At 45.2% G+C, this 27388-nt stretch overlaps 1 protein-coding gene across 1 annotated transcript in view; it reads right to left on the bottom strand.

Moving 5' to 3' along the window:
• Positions 1 to 27388, bottom strand: part of LOC120065930 (SLIT-ROBO Rho GTPase-activating protein 1-like) — a 162285-nt gene that overhangs the window by 41522 nt on the left and 93375 nt on the right. Inside the window, exons 6-11 of the mRNA XM_039016971.1 lie at positions 26551 to 26679; positions 20805 to 21026; positions 19465 to 19566; positions 12290 to 12487; positions 11586 to 11670; positions 10232 to 10259 (exon numbers count right to left, since the gene is read on the bottom strand). Coding sequence (XP_038872899.1) covers positions 10232 to 10259; positions 11586 to 11670; positions 12290 to 12487; positions 19465 to 19566; positions 20805 to 21026; positions 26551 to 26679 — 764 coding nt within the window. The remainder of the gene's footprint in view (positions 1 to 10231; positions 10260 to 11585; positions 11671 to 12289; positions 12488 to 19464; positions 19567 to 20804; positions 21027 to 26550; positions 26680 to 27388) is intronic.

The following is a 27388-nucleotide window of genomic DNA, read 5'->3' as shown; positions in this document are numbered from 1 at the left end:
GCGGAGAGCGTGATCACACAGGTGCTCTCATGCCTGTTTCAGTGTTATTTGCCTCGAAGCGAGCACAGAAGTAGTTTAGCTCGTCCGGTAGGCTCGTGTCACTGGGCAGCTCTTGGGTGTGCTTCCCTTTGTAGTCTGTAACAGGCCCTGCCACATCCGACGAGCGTCAGAGCTGGTGTAGTACGACTGTATTAGACTGTGTTTCAAAACAAGTAGAGAGAATTTTCATAGAATCAACCTCAAATATTTCCTCCCAAGAGCCTTTGATCTTGATACTAACACAAAGTGCATTTGCATGCAATACAGTATTTCTCCCTCTTTCTCTCCCTGTGAGAGAAAATTCAAAGGGGGGAGAGATTCAGAACCATTCTGCAACCCAGAGCGAGAGAGAGTGATAGAAAGAGAGATAGAAAGAGAGAAAGAGAGAAAGAGAGAAAGAGAGAAAGAGAGTGAGATAGAAAGAGAGAAAGAAGGGTGAGAGTGAGATAGAAAGAGAGAAAGAGAGAAAGAGAGAAAGAGAGTGAGATAGAAAGAGATAAAGAGAGAAAGAGAGCGCGAGAGTAAGAGAAAGAGAGATAGAAAGAGAGAGAGCGAGCAAGCGTGAGAGAGAGAGCGAGCGAGCGAGCAAGAGAAAGAGGGAGAAAAAGAGCGAGAGAGAAAGAGAGAAAGAGAAAGAGAGAAAGAGAGAGAGAGAGAGCAAAAGAGGGAGAGAGAGTGAGTTTTAAATAATCTTTATTGGGTCTGGGAACCCACAAAACTATAAAAACTCATACAAAACCATAGTTACACATCAATTAAAAACACAGCACCAAATCCTCCTCCACAGTAACTAAACACAACAGACTCTGAATACCCCATATACTCAAAAACAGATCAATATTGTTAACCAGTTTGTAATAGGCAAACTCAACCCTCAGTCTCGCTGCCAACATTCCCTCTAGCATTCCCACCACATCCACAGACCCCTGTCCCCAAATACTGTTCTTTTGGGTCTTCCATATTGCTAATTTAGCTGCCCCTAACACAAAATTAAGCAAAATACCTACACCCCTTCGACTAAACCTGTAGTTTAGCCCAAATATAAACTGTTGGGAAGAGAAAACCTCTCCCAAAGCTGAGAACCAAGAAGTGATCAAGTCAATCATCCCGACCAACCTGGGACACTGTAAAAACAGATGTGCCAGAGTTTCAGACTCAGCACAGAATGGACACCCTTCCCCAACTGTCGGATCCAGGTGTACCAGATGCATATTGGTGGCTATGGCTCCATGTATTATCCTCCATTGGAGGTCAGCTGTCCTTTTTTCAATAGGCAGTTTGTATAAAGACCGCCAACAGCCTTTTGGGGATGCACCTGGACCAAACACACCCGCCCACCTCGTCGATTTTACCCCTTCCAGGGAAGAGGCATGGGACACTTTTACACACATTTTGTACAGGGCCTTCTTTCCCACCTCCTTGAACTCCCCCAGCTCTGGGGTATCGAAGGAAAGCAGCATCCCCACGTCCTCCTCGAATGACCACGCCGCAGCACTAACAATCAGTGCAGGGAACACATAATCCAGACCCTCCTTCCACTGATCAGAATTGGAAGTGTCAGTCACATACTGACGATGAAGAACTGGCAAGGAGTCACAGACCTCAGCTACGACCTTCCTCAGTAGGCGAGATGACCGGATCTCCGCTCTTTCTCCCAGCTCCTCCAACGATCTGCTCCTGCTCTGCATCAGATGACCCAGCTTAGTACACCCCACGCTTAACAGGCATGAACGTAGGCTGGCTGAACCCAGAACACGGGACTGGATGGCAGGATTGTAAAAAAGAGGCTCTTCAAAAAGCCACATCCCTGGTGGCATGCCGGCCTTACGGGACTTGACAAGAACTCTCCAAGCCTGCATAACAGACTCATAAAATGGAGTCAGGCCAGACAAATCACCCCCCTCCGGCTTTAAGAGGAAAGGGTGCTTGTCTAAGCCCAAACAGCCCGCTCTCCTCATCAATGTGTAGGCTGTGTCGACCCAGCTAGAACCGTCACTGTACAACAGTCTCTGGGCTGCTTGAAGTCGGAAAGCCATGATCCTGGAAGAAATGTCCACCAGGCCTTGCCCACCCTCGTGCAGTGGCAGGTACAGGGCTGCAGCTTTAATCCAGTGTTGTCCAGACCAGAAGAAATTGACAAGGGTCCTCAGAAGCTCTTGTATCAGACCCCCCAGTGGCTGCAAAATCATTAGTCTGTGCCACAGGGTAGAAGCAGCAAGATTATTAGCTACCAGTACCCTTCCCCTATAAGACAGCTGGGGTAGCACCCATTTCAACCTTGACAGTCTGGCACACACTTTCTCCACTACACCCTCCCAGTTCTTTTTCTGAAATACATCAGAGCCCAGATAAACCCCCAAAGTCTGCTGTGACAGCAGCAACAAATTTCCTCAAGCGAAAACGCTTCTTCTCACTCAGCTGGTCTAACCCCACCATCTTCTGTAACATCACAGCTGACCTCACAAACTTATCAACATCAAAACAAATCTGCCAATTTGACAGATTTCCCAAAAGACTGATCCAGGAACTCATTTACCTCCTCTAGATTGTAAATTGAGTCATCACCAGCTGCTATCTTATCAATAGAGATATCCATATCCTTCTCCTGATCCTCCTCAGCTGAGGCCACAGACCCCTGACTCCCTTCTACCACATCCCTCTCAACACTCCCCACTTTGCAGCCCATCACTCGTACCAGGCATCTCCTCCACTACCTGAGAGATTATCTCTACATGAACCCCCTCCTGTACCCCAGCACTCGTACTGGGCACCTCCTCACCAGTCTGAGGAAATGGCTCTTCAGATCCATCCTTACCTTCTACAACAATATTTTTCTGCTGCATAACATTTCCCTCTGGTACAAGTTGCAACTCCGTGCCCTTAACACGGACAACTTGTTCCTCAGCAACAGGTGCTTGTGGCTGCTCTACCGCTGTCGGCCCACCTCTCCCTACATCAGTGGGTCCAGGCGTTACGAGGACCACCTGCGCCCCTCCCTCTGCCTTCTCCCTTTTCGGTCAAGCATATCGCTTATGGCCAACATCCCCACACTCAAAACACTGTTGACTACCCGTACTAGCATAAGCCATATACAATCGGTTGTCATACTTGACTTTAAACAATAACTCCAAAGTCGGCTCCGGTGAGTCCAAAAACAAACACCTGTCGCCAAAACGACATAACCTGTTTCAATGCCAGGTGTTTGCAACCCAACGGGACAATCTTAATTGAACTTGCGAACTTCCCAAACCGCAATAACTCGCGCTCCAATAGCTCATTGGGTATAAACGGCGGTACATTCGAAATCATTACCCTTGTTGACGGAGAAAAAAGTGCCGTAACTTGAATAAACATTCCTTTAAGAAGTACGCCATACTCAAGCATACAATCTACAAGGCGCTCTTCTTTAAGAAAGACCACCACCGCTTTATTCATCCGTGACGCATAAACAACATCCTCATATCCTACCTTCTCTCCTACGGCAACCAGAAACTCCTCCACCGTGACAGTAGCTTCAGTAACACACCTAAAGCCGTGCCGAAGTGACCACCCACCAAAACCAGGGTAATTTCGACATGAAAAACAATATACTTAATTCTACCACAACAACTAAATAAAAATAATGATAACCTTAATCATGCATAGGAAGAAAAAAAAAGATAGCACCAAGAAAAAGAAACGTAAAAGAAAAACCAAGATATCTAACTCTACACAACCCTCGCACTCACATAATTCCCAGCATGCACCTAACACTCCCAGCATACAGAAAGAGAGAGAGCGAGCAATAGAAAGAGAGATAGATAGAAAGAAAGAGAGGGCGAGAGAAAGAGAGCGCGAGAGTGAGATAGAAAGAGAGCGTGAAAGAGCGAAAGAGAGCGAGAGAGAGAGTGAGGGAGAGTGAGCGAGAGAAAGCGAGAGGGCGAGTGAGAGAGAGAGCGAATGAGCAAGAGCGAAGGAGAGAGAGAGAGAGAGAGAGAGAGAGAGAGAGAGAGAGAGAGTGAGCGCCAGAGAAAGAGTGAGAGCGAGTGCCAGAGAAAGAGTGAGAGAGAGGGAGAAAGAGGGCGAGAGAGAGAGAGAGAAAGATAAAGAAAGAGAGCGATAGAAAGAGAGATAGAGAGAGAGAAAGAGCGATAGAAAGAGATAGAGAGAGAGAGAGAGAGGTCATGCAGAAGAACAGCTCCTGACTTGTTCTAACTTTCTAGTTGTTAAGAGTGAGATTAACACGATTAAACTAGCAAAAAATGTATAGGTAATCAAATTGTACAACTGAAAATCAACACCGTAGGAAAAAATTTACAGAGTGAGTTAAAAGACCAATCTTAATCGTGCTAGCTAGACAAATTCAAATCTGTCAGCTAGCTTACTTCTATCTCCAACTGTTTACTGGTGATAACCATAGCAACAAGTCCACAGGCAGAGCTAGCAGAACCAGCAGCAGCAGAGACATAGACTCCCACCCTTTTTTGAATTTCCAGCAGAAATCAAATCAAAGAAGGGAAGAATCAATTTTAAACACAGAATTCTGAGGGAGAACCCGGAAACTCTCTTTGCTGACTGCTCATACAACAGGACTGTTACACAGTTATTTTACACAGACCACACTACTGCCTGGCATACAGCTGTAACCAGGCATTTCAGCTATACCACAAAGATAGGCATCTGCAAGGGAAGGCAAATCCACATTTTTGAGTACAGCGATAAGCACCAGGAAAACAGGTTTCTGCCGGTAAACATGTATCAGAACGGCACTGTCATGGTCCAGGGCATAAAGACCAGTACTGTCATGGTCCAGGGCAGTGAGGCTGCACTTAGCTCTGTTGTGCAGGACTTCCCCACCCTAACAAAGATAGCGGAAACAAAAAAAGCCAAGGCCAGCACCCGACCTCTCACCTCACCTCAGGCACCCCAACAGCAGGAACCCAGGCCCAGAACTACACCCACACAACAGGTCTATCCTCCCCCTGCCTGCCTACAACCACCAAAGCCAAGACTACACTACCATCAGCCTGCTGAGAGAGGCTGGCTCTGTTAGAGGTATGGGTTACTGAGCTAAAGGAGCAGCTCCTCAGCTACACCACCTCGAGCCCAGACACAGAGCTTCTACAGGACCAGATCAACCAGTGCAGGACCAGGTTAAGAACTCTGTCCAGGAGCTACGACAGCGCTTGAGGAGGTAAAGGCTGTTTTCAACTCTTAATGATCGGCTATGAAAAGCCAACTGAAAATTATTCATGATTATTATTTGACCATGCTTGTCACTTATGAACATTTTGAACATCTTGGCATAGTTCTGTTATAATCTCCACCCGGCACAGCCAGAAGAGGACTGGCCACCCCTCATAGCCTGGTTCCTCTCTAGGTTTCTTCCTAGGTTTTGGCCTTTCTAGGGAGTTTTTCCTAGCCACCGTGCTTCTACACCTGCATTGCTTGCTGTTTGGGGTTTTAGGCTGGGTTTCTGTACAGCACTTTGAGATATTAGCTGATGTACGAAGGGCTATATAAAAAAATAAACTTGATTAAAGGCCACCATGAGGAGAGAGCCTTACCACAGCGCTTGAGGAGGTAAAGGCCACCATGAGGAGAGAGCTGGTGCAGGTAAAGGAGGAGATGGCAAAGGAGTTGTCTGTCATCAAGAGGGTGCTGCAGCACAGAGAGCAGACTGTAGAGCCTCCTAGAGAGAAGCTGCAGCCCCTCACCACCCCTAACAACCCCACTGACCCACCTTTACCCACAATCCCCCCCATACCGACAAACCTTTACCCACACCCCCAGTCAACAAGGAGGCTCACATGGGGACACCTACTACAGACACACCCCCACACACCTCTCCTTGTACACAGGTCCTGTGTACTCCAGCAACAGACCGTAAACCCACTACTCTGGTAAAACCCACTGAGGTGGCCATCCTCATTGACTCAAATGGGAAATTCATCCAAGAGGATAAACTCTTCCCCCACCACAAGGTGTCCAAAATATGGTGCCCAAAAACGCAGGATGCACTCCACATCCTGTCCCAGCCTGACTTTGGCACACCAGGCCACATTATTATTCAAACCGGCACCAAAAACCTGCGAGAGGAGCAGGAGAGAGTAGGCAGCCTGGTCAACAGAGTAGCAGAGAGGGCCTCTGAGCGGTTCCCCAACTCCCACATCACCATCTCCACTCTGCTGCATCGCAAAGACTTTCATCCCCGTACCATTCAGAAAGTCAACGCTGACATCACCAGAGGGCGTGGCCTACTCCCGAACGTGCACGTTGCTCACCACCCAACAATCACCACAGAGCATCTGTACCACTCCCACCTGAGGAAGCAGACAGTAGGGATGTTTGCCAAGTCTCTAAAGGAGGTGGCACTTGGTAGACAAACACCCCATGCCTCACTGGACAGAGGACCACCCAGAGACCCCTACCAGACCACTACCAGACCAGAAAGAAAGCACCACGGACCAGACCTGGCCCCCCTCCACTCCACAGGGCCCAAAAGCAGGACCAGTGCAGCTACGCAGATGTCGTCAGAGGACAGGAGAACCCTGTAGGATTGACTGAGATTAAACAGCTCCTCCAATACATCTACACTAAACACGCACACTCAAGGACGCATGCATGCACACACATATTGTACAAACAGTTTTCTTGTTCAATGAATAGGAATATATAAACTCAGCAAAAAAAGAAACATCCTCTCACTGTCAACTGCGTTTATTTTCAGCAAACTTAACATGTGTAAATATTAGTATGAACATAACAAGATTCAACAATAGAGACATAAACTTAACAAGTTCCACAGACATGTGACTAACAGAAATGGAATAATATGTCCCTGAACAAAGAGGGGGTCAAAATCAAAAGTAACAGTCAGTATCTGTAGTGGCCACCAGCTGCATTAAGTACTGCAGTACCATCACCGCTGGTGAGACAAAACCGCGACTCGTCAGTGAAGAGCACTTTTTGCCAGTCCTGTCTGGTCCAGCGACGGTGGGTTTGTGCCTATAGGCAACATTGTTGCCGGTGATGTCTGGTGAGGACCTGCCTTACAACAGGCCTACAAGTCCTCAGTCCAGCCTCTCTCAGCCTGATGCGGACAGTCTGAGCACTGATGGAGGGATTGTGCGTTCCTGGTTTAACTCAGGCAGTTGTTGCCATCCTGTACCTGTACCGCAAGTGTGATGTTCGGATGTACCGATCCTGTGCAGGTGTTGTTACACGTGGTCTGCCATTGCGAGGACGATCAGCTGTCCGTCCTGTCTCCCTGTAGCGCCGTCGTAGGCGTCTCACAGTCATTTCCATTGCAATTTATTGCCCTGGCCACATCTGCAGTTCTCATACCTCCTTGCAGCATGTCTGAGGCACGTTCACGCAGATGAGCAGGGACCCTGGGCATCTTTCTTTTGATGTTTTTCAGAGTCAGTAGAAAGGCCTCTTTAGTGTCCTAAGTTTTCATAACTGTGACCTTAATTGCCTACCGTCTGTAAGCTGTTAGTGTCTTAACAACCGTTCCACAGTTGCATGATCATTAATTGTTTATTGTTCATTGAACAAGCATGGGAAACAGTGTTTAAACCCTTTACAATGAAGATCTGTGAAGTTATTTGGATTTTTACAAATTATCTTTGAAAGACAGGGTCCTGAAAAAGGGATGTTTCTTCTGCTGAGTTTATCACATTTGGTTAAAACTGAAAAAATTACTTGTATTGACAGAAAAAGATGTGTGCCTTTGTGCAATATATATCCCACCCTCAGAATCCCCATATTACTCAGAGGAGATCTTCCCCACCCTTGAGGAAGACACGTGCCATTTCCAGGCCCAGGGAAATGTGCTCATCTGTGGGGACACAAATGCGCGCACAGGAACACTACCTGATCTAACGAGCACACGAGGGGACAGCTTTATTACAGGCCATACTGTTTCTAACTGTCTTCATCTCCCCCATAGAAACAACAGTGACAGCACCATCAACAAAAACGGAAGGGATCTGTTGCAGCTCTGTCGAAGCCTGGGTCTGTACTTTGTCAATGGTAGGTTACAGGGGTACTCTTTGGGGAGATTCACCTATTGCTCACCTCTTGGCAACAGCACAGTAGACTATATGATTATAGACATTGACCCTTTCTCTATCAGCTCATTCACTGTCAAGCCACTAACATCTCTGTCTGATCACAGACAAATTACATTGTTCCTCAAAAGAACAGACATGGAAACAACCACACATCCACAGCCCAGTAAGCTGGGAAAAATCTGAAATTCATACAGATGGGTCCAAAACAGCACAGAAGAATACCAGAAAGCAACCTGGAACCAAAATATCCAAACACTTTCTGGACACCACATTCACTCACAGTAAAGAAGGCATCAATCTAGCAGTAAAAAACATCAACTATATATTCAGGCAAATGGCAAAAGAGTGGTTAGTCTCCACAATTCAGAGGTTAAATGCCTACTCTTCGCAGATGACCTATGCCTGCTGTCACCCAGTAAACCCCAAAAAGACTAAAATAATGATTTTCCAGAGAAGATCCAGATCTCAGGGAATTAGACCAAAGTCCTCAATTGGTACAAAATATATAGAGTACTGCACACACTACAATTACTTAGGTTTAAAAATAAGCTCAACTGGACACCTTAATGATGCAGTGAATGAACTGAGAGAGAAAGCAAGCAGGGCATTCTACGCCATTAAAATACAAATTCAAATTGAAATACCTATTCAAATTTGGCTAAAACTAACTGAATGTGTCATTGAACCAATTGCACTTTATGGCAGCGAGGTGTGGGGTCCACTTGCAAAACAAGATTTTACCAAATGGGACAAACACCCCATTGAAACCCTGCATGCAGAGTTCTGTAAGATTATCTTACATGTCCAGAGGAAAACTACAAACAATGCATGCAGGGCAGAATTAGGCCAATATCCACTAATAATAATAACACGAAAAAGAGCAATTAAGTTTTGGAAACATCTAAAATACTTTGACCCCCTCTCATATCATTACCAAGCCCTGCAATATCAAGAGCTGAGCAAAGAAAAGAGTCCCCTCATTCAGCTGGTCCTGGGGCTGAGTTCACAAACCTGTCCTACTAATACACTGAAGCCTCAGGACCAGAACATCCAATCAATCAGAATAAACCAAATTACAACACAGTCAAAACAAAACTACATTGCTTATTGGGAAACACAAGCACAAAGCAAAATGCAGTGCTATCTGTCCCTAAATTGACAGTACACCGTGGCTAACTGCATTTCCCGGCAAAATGTTAAAAAATAAATAAAACAATTAGAGAGTATCATTTCCCCAAATTTGAAACCCTTATTCAAGGTTTCAAAGACCTCTCTGATGAGAATAGGGTACCTGTCCTGTTGGGGGAGGACGCAGAGAGCGGTGGGTTGGCAGCGCACTACATTGCTGCCTGCCATAAGTTGAGGGACAGTGTCTGACAGGGAAATGTCCTCTACTGTATGCTTATTGTTATTGTTCAATGTATGGTTCTTATTATTTTAATATTGTAAATATCCAAAGTAAGCTTTGGCAATATGTACATTGTTACATCATGCCAATAAAGCAAATTGAATTGAATTGAAAGAGAGAGAGAAAAAGAGAGAGAAAGAAAGAGATAGAGAGAAAGAAAGAGAGAGAAAGAGAGAAAGAGAGAGAAAAAGAGAAAGAGCGAGAGAGAAAAAGAGAAAGAGAGAAAAAGAGAAAAAGAGATAGAGCGAGAGCGAGAGCTAGAAAGACAGCGAGAGAGAAAGCGACAGAGCAAGAGGGTTGAGGCTCTTGGAAGGGGACAATATTACCAGGCCATACCATGCTGGGCATATGGCAAATTCAAACCCTGGGGAGTCTAGAGCAGTACCATCTGGTCTCTCTTCTCCAGGGTCAGCAGTTTGATAATAGCTCAAGTACAGTAGGGATTGTTCTACTCTGCACACAGTGATAAGTGAGAACTTTTCAAGTGGCAAACTTCAATTTTCTTTACAAACCAGTGGAAATATATATTTGTCTAGATATCGTTGGTCATTTTACTGTAGGAGAATAAAGAGAAATGGCATTCGCAAGGAAGAGTACACTGACTTTTACTTATGGGGATACGTTTTCAAAGAACTGAATAGGGACAGCTAAATATAGACAGAAAGGGTCTTATTAAAACCTAAGAGGTTAGTGTGTGAGGGAGAGAGAGAGCGTGGTAGTGTCTTACCTTGTGGTCATATAGTCCCCTTGGTGACCTGTGGAGACCGAGGGGAGAAAGGGGAAGGGAGAGAGAGGATGTGAGATGAGACATGGGACCTTTCCCAGAGGAGCCTGCAGAGCATTGTGCACACGCTCAGTAAAGCATATGCAGCCCTGCCATCTGCCCACAACCACTGGCTTCATGGTGACGCACACAATGACACATAATGACTCACACACAGTAACACACACTTATACTTTACCTGCAGTAAAAAAAGAAAGAACACCTGTCCAAGCACACACACACACACACACACACACACACACACACACACACACACACACACACACACACACACACACACACACACACACACACACACACACACACACACACACACACACACACACACACACACACACAACCTTCACTCGCAATTTTACCTTCACATGCAAAAACGCATGTTTTCACAAGTCAAGAAACTCCAAATCCCTCAAATTGCTCCTAACAAGAGGTTAAACTTTAAACCTGTGCTCATCCACTATGCACATGGACAGGATCCGACCTGTCAGGGTAACACCAGGGTGGGGCTAGCTTTACCTATACCTACTTAAACACACTCACCGACATTCACTGTAGCAGGCAGGAGTCCATGGCTAATTATTATCAAAGTTCCCATTCTCTTCCTCAACTCCCTGTACAGCCAACAGATTGACTGAGACTGACAGATTTAGACTACCCGAGAGCTTGCTGCCTGCATTGTTAGCTAGTTAGCTAGCATTCAGCAGCAGCTCAGTGTTGACAGTAGCTTAGTCAAAGGCCTTGAGGAGATCCCACCAATGTAGAACACAGTGAACCCAGCCATAATAGTCATACCGCGCTAATGCTGCCAGGCCATTAAGCTAACCACTAATCAATCACAACAGCACAATCCCTTTAGCTCTGACTTGGCTCGCTAATGCTGAGGTTAGCATCTCTGTTGTGAGGCCTGATGGAGAAAGTAGCACAATTGTCATTTTACCACAGAGGTTAGATTGAAGTGGACAATTTTAGAATCAACCAAATATGTTTTTAACGGTTTCTAATTAGCTCTACAGTTCTAAAGCACTGCACTTAGTTTGGAATGTGCATGCAATCTTTCCCTTTCATTTATTCAGGAGTTCCTTTACAAACCCACACAGACAATAGCGGAGACGTTCAGTATACCATTTCATACATATGGAAACCTGCTTAGATCACAACTCAGCCAAACAGACAGAAGGGACATACAGACAGAGGAGTCAGACAGATACAGACAGATAGACTAACTAACCAACAGACGGACAGACGGGACCGCCAGACAGGAAGTAGGCCAGCACAATGTGAGTCTCTGATCCCTTACCTTCTCCCAGAGTCCTCTTCAGTAGGTCGTGCTTGGCCTGCAGTTTGGAGATGAGATTGCTGCCCTCCAGAAACTCCCGGAATTTCTGTGGAGAATTCAGAGTGATTACTAGGGCTGATGAGCCAAGTAAGCGTTGCCTGCCCTTAAGACACCAATCTCTGATAAGGCAGCCAAGGGCAAAGGACAGGACGACAACGGGAGTCTTTTTAAAGCTTTATCGCACCATGTCCATCTTTAGACAGCCAGGAGGACAGAAGAAGAGAAAATAGCCTAACCGCTCGCTAAGGAAGAGATATTTTTGGAGAGCTTTGTTTCTGAGAGTTAAAATGCCAAGAGAGGGAATACATATGATATGCAGCATTTTAGAGCTCTAACAAATCCCTAGAAATACAAGCACAGCTTCTGTTCACATTCCTCAGATAGATTACAACTACAAAACCATGGATCACAACCATCCAAACTAGTCAAAATCCAATGTATTAATTTCCTAGCCATCTATCAACAGCAGTTTCCACAGTGACTGTCAGTCTGAATTTAAAGTCAGCAGGACTTACTGAACGTGTCCAATAAGAAACTATAGTTTTTGCTTTCCATTGCAAAACATTTTGCTATGTTTTGCTACTACAGTATGCACATGAATATGACCCTGCCCAGTTCTCTACAGTCATAACCTGGAGGTTACCAATAGGGGGCGCTCCACTCACCATGAAGTAGAACTGCTCTGTCTCCTGCTGGTTGGCCCTCCGTTTGGCGATACTGGGCTTGCTGAGGTAGGTCTCCGACACGGTGGACTTCACCGACTCGGTGGAGCGGCTGTGGTGGAAACACTCGGAGACGTCATAGTCCTCGATGGTCACCATGTCCTGGATGGTCGTCAGGGTGGCCTCTGACGTCTTCTTGATCTGGAGGGCACCCAAAGAGGATCGGAGCTTCAGGACCGGTTTACAGTGTCACAGGTGTAAACACATTCAAACACATTACACTGTCATTTGTTTTCCCTCAAGTACTCATAAGCTCACTCAAGTTTCCCCATCCGGCTCGAAGGACCAGTGCTCAGTGACGACCACTGACCAAATGACCCCTGAACTCCTAGGCAGTAAAATGTGATAAATGCATGGCTTTCTGACTGCCTTTCGTTTCACACTCAGCATGACAAATGCATCCGTCCTTGAGCATGACTCGAGACCAGAGCAATCAATTTGCATGCACTCAAAAACAATAGAGGTGGAAGGAAGGTAGGGGTGAAAGAATAGAGGTGGAAGGATGGTAGGGATGAAAGAATAGAGGTGGAAGGATGGTAGGGATGAAAGAATAGAGGTGGAAGGATGGTAGGGATGAAAGAATAGAGGTGGAAGGAAGGTAGGGATGAAAGAATAGAGGTGGAAGGAAGGTAGGGATGAAAGAATAGAGGTGGAAGGATGGTAGGGATGAAAGAATAGAGGTGGAAGGAAGGTAGGGATGAAATAATAGAGGTGGAAGGAAGGTAGGGATGAAAGGTACTCAGTCTCAGGCTTTTAAAACTCATTTCCATAGTGGCCACTTCACCGTCAGCCCAAGTGCTTTTCCAGGAGCTTATAAATGTCAAGGCTTGGCCAAGCATATCCCATCACTTACAACAGAGGGAGAACACCACAATGCAAGATTCCACTAGACACTGACAATAAACATATACTTCTTTCCAGTGGATATGATATAATAATTGTGTTAAAGCTTTAATGACTTCCATCTTATTTGCAAACAAACATTTCCCACCTCAGAAATGTCCAGTCTCAATTTGAGAGAAGTTTTGGCCACTTATAAAACTTCCATTCTGTGAGGAGGCCTAAACTGACGTCCTGATGTAATATATATTTGGGTGAGAAGGAGCGAAATGACAGTGAGAGAGTTAGGAGATAGATAGACAGGAGGGAAAGGATGTTTTTGTATGCCTATGGCTCACGCAATGGCAAAGCGCATGTGTTCACCTGATGGAGTGGTTCAGAGAGAGAGAACAAGAGCGTGCGAGAGAGAGGAAGCAGAGGAAGGAGAGAGAGAAAGAGGGAGAGAGCAAGAGCAAGCGAGAGAAAAGAACGGGGGGGGGGGGGGTAAAGAGAGGACGGAAAAAGAGAAAGGGGAGAGAAAGGAAATAGAGATCGAGTGACAAGGAGAGAGGAAGGAGAGAGACAGGAATGAGACAGAGTGAGAGAGAGGAAGGAGAGAAAGGAGACAGGAAGGAGAGATAGGAAATTGAGATCAAGTGACAGAGAGAGGAAGGAGAGATAGGAGACAAAGTGAGAGAGAGGAAGGAGAGAGAGAGGAAGGAGAGACAGGAAGGAGAGAGAGAAGGAGAGTGTGAGTGAGTGAGTAGACCTGGCTCTCAAGAGAATACAGGCTATGTGCACACTCCCCACAAAATGAGGTAGAAACTGAACTGCACTTCCTAACCTCCTGCCAAATGTATGACCATAGAGACACATATTTCCCTCAGATTACACAGACCCACAAAGAATTTGAAAACAAACCCAATTTTGATAAACTCCCATATCTACTGGGTGAAATACCACAGTGTGCCATCACAGCAGCAAGATTTGTGTCCTGTTGCCACAAGAAAAGGGCAACCAGTGAAGAACAAACACCATTGTAAATACAACCCATATTTATGTTTATTTATTTTCCCTTTTGTACTTTATCTATTTGCACATGATATGACATTTGAAATGTCTTTATTATTTTGGAACTTTTGCAAGTGTAATGTTTACTGAAACGTTTGTGGTTTGTGACCAAAGTAAGGATTGTGACCAAAGTCAGAAGCCATGTACAGTGGGGAGAACAAGTATTTGAAACACTGCCGATTTTGCAGGTTTTCCTACTTACAAAGCATGTAGAGGTCTGTCATTTTTTATCATAGGTACACTTCAACTGTGAGAGACGGAATCAAAAAAAAAAAATGCAGAAAATCACATTGTATGATTTTTAAGTAATTAATTTGCATTTTATTGCATGACATAAGTATTTGATACATCAGAAAAGCAGCACTTAATATTTGGTACAGAAACCTTTGTTTGCAATTACAGAGATCATACGTTTCCTGTAGTTCTTGACCAGGTTTGCACACACTGCAGCAGGGATTTTGGCCCACTCCTCCATACAGACCTTCTCCAGATCCTTCAGGTTTCGGGGCTGTCGCTGGGCAATACAGACTTTCAGCTGCCTCCAAAGATTTTCTATTGGGTTCAGGTCTGGAGACTGGCTAGGCCACTCCAGGACCTTGAGATGCTTCTTACGGAGCCACTCCTTAGTTGCCCTGGCTGTGTGTTTCAGGTCGTTGTCATGCTGGAAGACCCAGCCACGACCCATCTTCAATGCTCTTACTGAGGGAAGGAGGTTGTTGGCCAAGATCTCGCGATACATGGCCCCATCCATCCTCCCCTCAATACGGTGCAGTCGTCCTGTCCCCTATGCAGAAAAGCATCCCCAAAGAATGATGTTTCCACCTCCATGCTTCACGGTTGGGATGGTGTTCTTGGGGTTGTACTCATCCTTCTTCTTCCTCCAAACACGGCGAGTGGCGTTTAGACCAAAAAGCTCTATTTTTGTCTCATCAGACCACATGACCTTCTCCCATTCCTCCTCTGGATCATCCAGATGGTCATTGGCAAACTTCAGACGGGCCTGGACATGCGCTGGCTTGAGCAGGGGGACATTGCGTGCGCTGCAGGATTTTAATCCATGAGGGCGTAGTGTGTTACTAATGGTTTTCTTTGAGACTGTGGTCCCAGCTCTCTTCAGGTCATTGACCAGGTCCTGCCGTGTAGTTCTGGGCTGATCCCTCACCTTCCTCATGATCATTGATGCCCCACGAGGTGAGATCTTGCATGGAGCCCCAGACCAAGGGTGATTGACCGTCATCTTGAACTTCTTCCATTTTCTAATAATTGCGCCAACAGTTGTTGCCTTCTCACCAAGCTGCTTGCCTGTTGTCCTGTAGCCCATCCCAGCCTTGTGCAGGTCTACAATTTTATCCCTGATGTCCTTACACAGCTCTCTGGTCTTGGCCATTGTGGAGAGGTTGGAGTCTGTTTGATTGAGTGTGTGGACAGGTGTCTTTTATACAGGTAACGAGTTCAAACAGGTGCAGTTAATACAGGTAATGAGTGGAGAACAGGAGGGCTTCTTAAAGAAAAACTAACAGGTCTGTGAGAGCCGGAATTCTTACTGGTTGGTAGGTGATCAAATACTTATGTCATGCAATAAAATGCAAATTAATTACTTAAAAATCATACAATGTGATTTTCTGGATTTTTGTTTTAGATTCCGTCTCTCACAGTTGAAGTGTACCTATGATAAAAATTACAGACCTCTACATGCTTTGTAAGTAGGAAAACCTGCAAAATCGGCAGTGTATCAAATACTTGTTCTCCCCACTGTACTTCTGATAGGAGAGATAGTAACTAGGTCGAGCTGTGAGCCCTTGAATGAGAAATAGCTCAAGGGGGGCTTGACTACGTCAATTAATCTCAAAGTCAGACTCGGGCATACCATAGTCAAAGGGAGTGTTCCTTTGGTTCCACATAGCTACTATACACACAGAGACAGGAACATATTATAACTTGTGTTACTAATTGTAAGACCCATGACTCATTCAATGTTTGAGGCACCTTAGAAAAACAGGGTGGTATGAATGAAGGCATTCAACTCCCCTTTCATCTACATGTGGCAAGGTTCATAACTGATTCTGCATGCGCGCGCGCACACACACACACACACACACACGTGGCTGTATTACACTGTCATTCGTCTCTACGTGGAGGATAAACCAGAAACAACACTACAGGTCTGGACAGGGATAATGACAGTCTGCGAGATGAAATGTAGGATTGGCAGGCAATTCAACTTCTAATAAGAGACGTTTCAAATTAAAAAAAGTCCACCTGTCTGTTTGATCTATAGTGTGGTGATTTAGGACATCTGATGATGACATCACTATTATAGTTTTACCTTCAATTACTAAGGGAACTGGGTTATTTTACAGTTTTAGTAGTTTCAGATGAAGAGTGATAATACTGAGTGGAATGAGGGTGCTCAAAATACTTCCCTTCCTTTTCCAACATTCTGCTTTGATAGGACCGAAAGACCTGGGTCTTCCTAGAGGCTTTGTGAATACGGGTACAAGTCCAGAGTTGCACTATTTAGGACCAGCCCATGGGTTCAATCATCTCTGTGCCATGGGCATAGGAGTACCTTTCCTAACAAGGCCCTGAATAAGAGGCGAGCCCCTGCTCTCCCAGCCTCCCCCGGGTGGAACAGTGGAGACCAAGGTGCCCAGCTATCACAGTATGAAGAGGCGCTCTGACGAAGCTTATTAAAGAGCAGTGTGCGGGTTTTTCTTTTTCTCATCTTATTCAACTGTTACCATGCACCTGCAAAAAAGATAGCTCAGATGTGCGAGTGCCTTTTGAATTACAGTATAGAGAGTATAGAGAGTATCGAGAGGACCCATGCATGAAAGTCCCTCCATCATTCAGCAGACTACTAGTTACCAGTGTTGACTGCTAGGCTCAATTACAGCAGGGCTTTCAGATGGAGAGGCTCACTGAGATCTACCCACTGGTGCCCAGCAGGATCAGATCAGGAGGCCTGGAGGTAATGACATGGCACTTCACAACTAGCACGTCACCTCCAGTATAAACCTGTCTGGGGAATAGCAGGATTTCTATTCCTCAGGGCCTGTGGTGAGCAGCAAGCTAATCTCACGATCAGTGAATCAGGGCTGCCAACACTGAACTAACACTGAGCACACACCTCCCAGGTTTTGATGTGACACCCTGAGGTTTATCTGTAGAAAAACAAAACACAGGCTCCCTACAAAGGAGATCGTATTGGATTGCCGGGGTTAAGTACAAAACGACTTGAGAATATTTATTACGTTTGGTACACATCTAGCGAGAGATAGAGACGCTGTCTGTATCTGTCTAAAGCCAAGAAAATTTGAGGTAGAGGTTTAACCAACAAGGGGAGTTGATAACCAACACAGCAGAACATACTCCATTTCTTGCAGATATATCTGCAATACAGTATATACACTGTACATCCATACATCTTTGGAGGGCACGCAAACCAGACCAGGGGGCCACAGTGGGCCCAATGGGGATGAGAGACTTCCTACTCTCATGCTAATAAATTATTCATCCATGTTTTCCTTCATCCTCTCGTGCTGTCAATGAAACAGCTGCAGATCATGATACCAGAGAAAAACACAACAAATCCCAGCTTTTCACTTTTCCTGGCTGGAGTAGATCTTGGTCCATCAAATCCTTGCCTCCTCCTTCCTCGTTTCCTCAATTCCTCTCAAAGCGCATTGGAGGAGAGGATCCAATTCCCTCCCTCAGACCTGGGGAGGTTGAGCTTGGGGAGGAATTGAGGAAACAAGGAAGGAGGAAGCAAGGATTTGACAGCTAGTAATGTGTGTGTACAGTTCTGCTTCAGTGTCTCCAAATGACAGCCCCTGGAAAGGCCTTTTCAATGAGACACCATGAAGAGACCATCTTGTGGACTTGACACAGAGCAGTGGTTCCCCATCCTGATCCATATGGGGAGCTCCGTTTCATCCAGGCAGACAAGGGCATGCAGCACCATGTCTCTTCCTGACCCTCCACACCGATTGGTTCTGCCTGCACTGACTACATACAGGCAGTGTGAAAGCACCAGCTGGGCTTAGGTGTCAACAACAACTCCCATCCAGAAATACATCATACCCCCAGTGGGATAGCCTGAGCCTTGTACTCTACTCTATGAAACACACCACAAACATACAGTGAAGAGGTCAAAAAGATAGACATCTTGCAGACATTATGCATCTGACAAAAAAACAGATCTATACATTTTCTTTAGTTGTATAATCAAGCCGGTCTGAAATTGCTCTTCACATTTACAAGCATTCTTTCCCAAGTTATTATTTCTTTGCGAGATAAAAGACAGAAGGCTGTGTGCACTGGTGTGAGACAAGACGAGATGAAGCGGAGAAAGGAGAAGCAGGTCAGACGTGAGACAACAAGAGACAAGAAGCCAGACTGATGGACGTGACTGCACTCCCTAACACCACAGCAGCAGACAGTGTCATTTCCTTCCCATTGGCTTTTTATTTAGCAAGCACTCAGGCATGCCAGCCAGTCCGATTAAAATGTTACAGCCAGGGATGCACCTCCAATGTCGAAACCGAGAGAAGTGGGACAGTGTACAAATAAAAAGAGATTGTGTGTGTGTGTGTGTGTGTGTGTGTGTGTGTGTGTGTGTGTGTGTGTGTGTGTGTGTGTGTGTGTGTGTGTGAGTGAGTGAGTGAGTGAGTGAGTGAGTGAGTGAGTGAGTGAGTGAGTGAGTGAGTGAGTGAGTGAGTGAGTGAGTGAGTGAGTGAGTGAGTGAGTGAGTGAGTGAGTGAGTGAGTGAGTGAGTGAGATTTCTTCCCACCATTGGGAGCGAGGGAGAAGACTTCTCTGAGTGGTTCTGAAGGCTGCCTGCAGTGTAGGAGAGTTGTGTTGTATGGAAACTATTCCAACTTCGATTTCTGAAAGATTTAAGATATCAACTCCCCTTGGCTACTTTCTGACTGAAGTGAACTTTTCATACAGCATTTCAATTCCTTCCTAACATGTGACCACAATGGACCAAAATGCAAGCAGATGATGTTGGTTGGTTGGTGTCGTTGGCTACCCAAGTGAGTCAGGGTTGTGTTCATTAGGATCCAAATGAAAAAAAACTGACTGAAACAGGGAGGGACCACTTGGATTTAAGGACTAGCTGGTCCAATAAAAAAACACCCATTTGCGTTTTTCATTGCAATACTTTTCTGTTGCATACCCTACTGAATACGACCAAGATATGGCAGTGTTAGGCTCCCTCTTACCTCCTCGTTCTCGATGTTCAGAGTGGCCAGGCGGGACTGTAGCTGCTGGAACCTCAACATCAGCTCTCCGCTCACCGGCGGCTGCATCGCAATCTGGCACACCTGGGCAGGAAGAGGAAACACATCATCACTAAACTGAAAGTCACCACCATCTGACAGTGGGGTTACTTAATCTGACAGGGGGGTTACTTAATCTGACAGTGGGGTTACTTAATCTGACAGTGGGGTTACTTAATCTGACAGTGGGGTTACTTAATCTGACAGTGGGGTTACTTAATCTGACAGCGGGGTTACTTAATCTGACAGTGGGGTTACTTAATCTTATCCTAAAATGGCAAAGACATCAGAAATGTTTTTTATTTTATTTTGTATTTTTTGTATTTTTTTTAATCCCCTTTTCTCCCCAATTTTCGTGGTATCCAAACGCTAGTAATTACTATCTTGTCTCATCGCTACAACTCCCGTACGGGCTCGGGAGAGACGAAGGTCGAAAGTCATGCGTCCTCCGAAACACAACCCAACCAAGCCGCACTGCTTCTTAACACAGCGCGCCTCCAACCCGGAAGCCAGCCGCACCAATGTGTCGGAGGAAACACCGTGTACCTGGTCCCCTTGGTTAGCGCGCACTGCGCCCGGCCCGCCACAGGAGTCGCTGGAGCGCGATGAGACAAGGATATCCCTACCGGCCAAACCCTCCCTAACCCGGACGACGCTAGGCCAATTGTGCGTCGCCCCACGGACCTCCCGGTCGCGGCCGGCTGCGACAGAGCCTGGGCGCGAACCCAGAGACTCTGGTGGCGCAGCTAGCACTGCGATGCAGTGCCCTAGACCACTGCGCCACCTGGGAGGCCCAGAAATGTGTTTTAAACTACACCACAAACGTCACTGACCCAGATGTGAATCCAGACAGCCGCAGATCAATAGCTTGTAAACAGACATAATATCAGGGACCCCAGAGCCAACGACTCCACAGTAAAATTAATTCAGCGTGTTGCACTGCTCCATTTGACTTGAGGCTGAGAAATGAGACGTGCTTGTCATTGGCTTCAGCCTATAAACATCTCCTCTGCTGGCCCAGACACACTAAAACTGTGCAATTAAGCTGCCAAAACCAGGGCTCATTTAGTACAAGACCTTATAATCAACCTCACTTCCACCCTGTACAGCATATAGGACTGAACATATTGGGTCTGTTAAAAATACTGAGGCCTCCTCAACCATTAGGACAAACAGCACTAGCGTTCACTACAGTAATGGATGAATGAATGAATGAATGAGTGGATAGATGGATGGAGAAATGGACACAAAGAACAACGAGCCTGTGGGTCTCAATGTCTCACCTCATCGCCCATGTGGGGCTGGAACTGGAACTTGATGGGCGGGCAGAAGGCTGTGGGGTACAACTCCATGAAGCGCTGGCGGTCGCTGCGAGGGTCCAGACTGTCCACGGCGTTCTCGATGATGTCTAGGCCCTCGTGGCGACTTGTCTCCAGGTTGTACTCAGCCGATAGGTAGGTCCGCAGGGCACGGTTCAGGCTGGCGTGGTAGCCCAGATCACAGCACTGGTAGAGGGGAAGATGAGACTGTATTGGATCAGGATGCCCCGTTTACTGCAACTTCTGACAACCTGATGAGAAGCTTCTAAAATGTCAAGTCCAGCCACGGTACAAGGTTTAAAAAAAAACTAACTTTAGTGCCCACAATGGTACACCAAACATATTCTGCAGATTGTCCTAAAACATGACATTTATTTTCCAGCAAAAACACATACGTTTATGGAAAAACCAACAACTTTGTATTGGTTTCAACACGGTCAACAATGTCTGCTCTCTTAGTCTCTCGACACACTGCAGTCATGAACATTATTGGCCATTAACTGAGTAGTCTGATACATTCTCTGACTGCTGGCTTGGCCCGGAGTTATAGAACCTGAATAATGTTCCCAACATCTGATGCTGGATCTCATTAACTAGGATCTTTGGTAAGCCAGCACCTGTGAGTTCACACAGACAGCCTTGGAGGTGATGAAGACACCCAGACACAGGAGCATTGTCTGCCAGGCTACCTAACGCACTACTTGTCCACATTACATTGGATGTTATCTGTCCAATTCATCAACTATAATTTCTTTAACAATTGACTGTCAACTCTTATGACAGATTGCACAACATACTAAAACAAGTGTACGCACACACCCACAAACACTGGTACGCAAAAACACACATGCAAAACACGCAGGAGCTCACACACAGGTACGAACACACACACCCTCGTGATTTACATAGGCTAGAGAGCAGGAGGGAGGGAAGAGGAGCACATTTTAGCACCCAGAATGGCCCTTCCTCACCGTCTGTCTGGAATACACAATCGCTAAAAGTACTGAGCGTTCTCCCGTGTTGGCCTAGCAACACTGGACAAATGGTATAGTACATTATTTCTAAGGGTGAAAAAGAATATTCCAGGTAGCTAGTGTATAAATATGTCCCATTTATAGGTCTGGGTTCTGGAGGAGAAAACAAATCCATCTGCTTGGTAGGTAGAGTAGAGAACAGAAGACATAGTACAGAGTGGTGATATGAGAGACGGGATGGCTGACCTGCAACACACATCAGCAATTCCCAAATATTGGTTGAAGTGGCAGGGTCTTTCCCACACCCCATTCAAGCTAAAGATGTGATAATGTGTGTGTGTGTATATGTACAGTGCATTCGGAAAGTATTCAGATCCCTAGACTTTTTCCACATTTTGTTACCTTACAGCCTTACTCTAAAATGGATAAATTGTTTTTTTCCCCTTATCAATCTACACAAAATACCCCATAATGACAAAGCAAAAACAGGTTTTGAAAATTAAAAACAGAAATATCACATTTACATACAGTACCGGTCAAAAGTTTGGACACACCTACTCATTCAAGGGTTTTTCTTGATTTGTACTATTTTCTACATTGTAGAATAATAGTGAAGACATCAAAACTATGAAATAACAAATAGAATCATGTAGTAATCCAAAAAGTGTGTAAAACAAATACAAATCTACACACAATACCCCATAATGACAAAGCAAAACTGTTGAGAAATTTTTGCAAATGTATAAAAAAAAAAAAGAACTGGAATATCACATTTACATAAGTATTCAGACCCTTTACTCAGTACTTTGTTGAAGCACCTTTGGCGGCGATTACAGGATCGAGTCTTCCTGGGTATGACGCTACAAGCTTGACACACCTGTATTTGGGGAGTTTTTCCCCATTATTCTTTGCAGATCCTCTCAAACTCTGTCAGGTTGGATGGGGAACGTCACTGCACAGCTATTTTCAGGTCTCTCCAAATATATTAGATCGGGCTCTGGCTGGGCCACTTGAGGACATTGAGACTTGTCCCGAAGCCACTCTTGCATTGTCTTGGCTGTGTGCTTAGGGTCGTTGTCTGAGGTCCTGATCGCTCTGGAGCAGGTTTTTGTCAAGGATCTCTCTGTACATTGCTCTGATTATCTTTCCCTCGATTGTGAGTAAACTAGCCTCCCAGTCCCTGCTGCTGAAAAAGATCCCCACAGCATGATGCTGCCACCACCATGCTTCACCGTTGGGATGGTGCCAGGTTTCCTCAAGACGTGATGCTTGGCATTCAGGCCAAAGACTTTAATCTTGGTTTCATCAGACTAGAGAATTTAGTTTCTCATGGTAAGAGTCCTTTAGGTGCCTTTCGGCAAACTCCAAGGGGCTGCCCTGCCTTTTACTGAAGAGTGGCTTCCGTCTGGCCACTACCATAAAGGCTTGATTGGTGGAGTGCTGCAGAGATGTTTGTCCTTCTGGAAGGTTCTCCCATCTCCACAGAGGAACTCTGGAGCTCTGTCAGAGTGACCATTGGGTTCTTGGTCACCTCCCTGACCAAGGCTCTTCTCCCCCAATTACTGTTTGGTTGGGCAGCCAGCTCTAGGAAGAGTCTTGGTGGTTCCAAACTGCTACCATTTAAGAATGACGGAGGCCACTGTATTCTTGTGGACCTTCAATGCTGCAGAAATCTTTTGGTACCCTTTCCCAGATCTGTGCCTCAACACAATTGTGTCTCGGCGCTCAATGGAAAATTCCTTTGACCCCATGACTTGGTTTTTGCACTGACATGTACTATCAACTGTGGGACCTTATATAGACAGGTGTGTGCCTTTCCAAATCATGTCCAACCAATTGAATTTACCACAGGTGGACTCCAATGAAGTTGCAGAAACATCAAGGATGATCAATGGAAACAGGATGCGAGTCTCATAGCAAAGGGTTTGAATATTTACGTAAATAAGGTATCGTTTTTTTATATTTAATACATTTGCAAACATTTCTAAAAACCAGTTTTTGCTTTGCCATTGTGGGGTATTGTGTGTAGATTGGTGAGCAAAAAAACCAATTTAATCAATTTTAGAATAAGGCTGTTATGTAACAAAATGTGGAAAAAGTAAAGGGGTATACGTACGTACATTTGTGTGTGTGATATTATATATATCTCACACACACACACACACACACACACACACACATATATATATATATATATATGTATACTATATACACAAAAGTATGTGGACAGCCCTTCAAATTAGTACATTTGGCTATTTCAGCCACACCCGTTGCTGACAGGTGTATATAATCGAGCACACACCCAGTTAACTGGGGCAGCTCTAGCAGGGCATGCATTTGACCAACTGACTTGTTGGAAAGGTGGCATTCTACGACGATGCCATGTTGAAAGTCACTGAGCTCTTCAGTAAGGACATTGTACTGCCAATGTTTGTCTAAGGAGATTGCATGGCTGTGTGCTCGATTTCATACACCTGTCAGCAACGGGTGTGGCTGAAATAGCCGAATCAACTAATTTGAAGGGGTGTCCACATACTTTTGTATAAATAGTGCATGTATGTATGTATGTATGTATGTATGTATGTATGTATGTATGTATGTATGTATGTATGTATGTATGTATGTATGTATGTATGTATGTATGTACAGTGCCGTGCAAAAGTATTCAGCCCCTTGGCATTTTTCCTATTTTGTTGCATTACAACCTGTAATTTAAATTTATTTTTATTTGCATTTCATGTAATGGACATACACAAAATGGCCAAATTGGTGAAGTGAAAAGAAAAAATTCAAAAATATGTAAAACTGAAAAGTGGTGTGTGCATATGTATTCACCCCGTTTGCTATGAAGCCCTTAAATAAGATCTGGTGCAGCCAATTACCTTCAGAAAACACATAATTAGTTAAATAAAGTCCACCTGTGTGCAATCTAAGTGTCACATGATCAGTCACATGATCTCAGTATATATACACCTGTTCTGAAAGGCCCCAGAGTCTGCAAGACCACTAAGCAAGGGGCACCACCAAGCAAGCAGCACCATGAAGACCAAGGAGCTCTCCAAATAGGTCAGGGACAAAGTTGTGGAGAAGTACAGATCATGGTTGGGTTATAAAAAAATATCCAAAACTTTGAACATTCCACGTAGCACCATTAAATCCATTATTAAAAACTGGACAGAATATGGCACCACAACAAACCTGCCAAGAGAAGGCCGCCCACCAAAACTCACAGACCAGGCAAAGAGGGCATTAATCAGAGAGGCATATACGAGACCAAAGATAAACCTGAAGGCGCTGTAAAGCTCCACAGCAGAGATTGGAGTATCTGTCCATAGGACCACTTTAAGCCGTACACTCCACAGAGCTGGGCTTTACGGAAGAGCGACCAGAAAAAGGCCATTGCTTAAAGAAAAAAATAAGCAAACACGTTTAGTGTTCACCAAAAGGCATGTGGGAGACTCCCCAAACATATGGAAGAAGGTACTCTGGTCAGATGAGACTAAAATTTAGCTTTTTGTCCATCAAGGAAAACACTATGTCTGGCGCAAACCCAATACCTCTCATCACCCCGAGAACACCATCCACACAGTGAAGCATGGTGGTGGCAGCATCATGCTGTGGGGATGTTTTTTCCATCGGCAGGCAGTATGGTGTATAACATGAGGACTGAGAGTAGAATAGTAGAGTAGCTCGGATCACAAAAGCTAATAATCTCCTGGGCTTTTTAATTCTCTTCCTTCAGTAATTTCCATCCCACAGTCTGTCTGGTGTGTGTCCTCTCTCACCATCTCTCAGATTTCTGCTCTGCTGCTAAACTCATCAGTTTCTTTCTACAGTTCAGACCTCAAAAAGGGACTCAGAAAATACTGCTGAAAGGCAGGGTTTCTTCAGCATTATGAGGATATAAAAAAAGAGTAATACAATTTTCTGTAGCAGTGAGATGGGATTTTTGAAAAAAGACTGATTGGGTGGCAGACAACTTCATTTGAAGTCTGGAGTGAGGGAGAGGCTTAGACTGAGAAGCAGCTCTCCGTTTGTGGCAGAATCTCTCCGGCAGCTTGTCTCTCTGCAGCAGACATACACTGAGTGTACAAAACATTATGCTCTTTCCATGACAGACTGACCAGGTGAATCCAGGTGAAAGCTATGATCCCTTATTGCTGTCACTTGTTAAATCCACTTCAAATCAGTGTAGATGAAGGGTTAAAGGAGGATTTTTAAGCCTCGAGACAATTGAGACGGATTGTTTGTGTGCCATTCAGAGCGTGAATGGGCAAGATAAAAGACGCTTCTGGGTTTTTCATGCTCAACAGTTGCTTGTGTGTATCAAGAATAGTCCACCACCCAAAGGACATCCAGCCAACTTGACACAAATGTGTGAAGCATTAGAGTCAACATGGGCCAGCATCCATGTGGAGCGCTTTCGACACCTTGTAGAGTCTGTTTTGTACACTCAGTGTATACTTTCCTTCAGATCTTTAGGGTTGTGTCCGAAATGGCACCCTATACCCTTTATAGTTCACTACTTGTGATAAGGGCCCTTAGGGCTCAGGTCAAAAGAAGTGCACTATGTAGGGTATAGGGTGCCAATGAGGATGCAACCTAGGGGTTATTAACGAGAGAAGAGGGAGTAGACGCTGTTCGGTAACACACTGTCAACCAAACATTCCCCGTTTTAGAGTACAGATGAAGGAGTCTATTCTTTAGCTTGAAGTTTCTTCCAACGGTTTACTTACGTCAATTAAGTCAGACAAGTCGTGGATGTAGTACTTGAAGACGGAGGAATTTGTTGCCTCCAGTGTCAGCAGGTACTCGTTCCGTGCTTTGATTGACTTCAGCTTGTTCTCCGAGTACTTGGCCTGGCGCTGAGATAGATAGATAGGTATGAATGAGAGAGAGAGAGGGAGCGAGACAAATAGAGAGGAAGAGAGAGAGCGAGACAAATGGAGAGGAAGAGAGAGAGCGAGACAAAGAGAGAGAGAAAGAGAAACAGAGAGAAATTAATGAGCAAAAATGTCTTTATGAACAGCTGAGCATGCTTTCATGTCTGCATGTACACAGTCTGGTGGCTCGCTCACAACACAACTCAGGATGATTGGCAAACAGGAGCTGGTAGCCCTGCTCATTCAGACGTCCTCCTTCCTCCCTAGCTGCCTGCCAAACACAGACTGTTAGTCACTAGCCAATGACAATGGACACTGACTCACCCACTGACACGGTCTTCCATATTTTAACGCTTCCCCAATCCCAATGCATTCCAGGAAGAGCCTGTGAGAAAATGCTGTTCCTGTGGCCATTAAACCATTGGTCACAGAGTTCTAACATAAAACAGGCCTGTTCCTTCTGAGAATAACACAAAGCAATCTGGCTGTAAGTGATAGTGTTCATAGTGTTGTTTCCATTACACACACACACACACACACACACACACACACACACACACACACACACACACACACACACACACACACACACACACACACACACACACACACACACACACACACACACACACACACACACACACACACACACACACACACACACACACACACACACACACACACAGGCCAG

This window comes from Salvelinus namaycush, chromosome 21 (genome assembly GCF_016432855.1).
Source record: "Salvelinus namaycush isolate Seneca chromosome 21, SaNama_1.0, whole genome shotgun sequence".
Lineage (NCBI taxonomy): Eukaryota > Metazoa > Chordata > Actinopteri > Salmoniformes > Salmonidae > Salvelinus > Salvelinus namaycush.
Note: the sequence above shows the minus strand (reverse complement) of the source record. Positions and strands in the feature narration are given on the sequence as shown.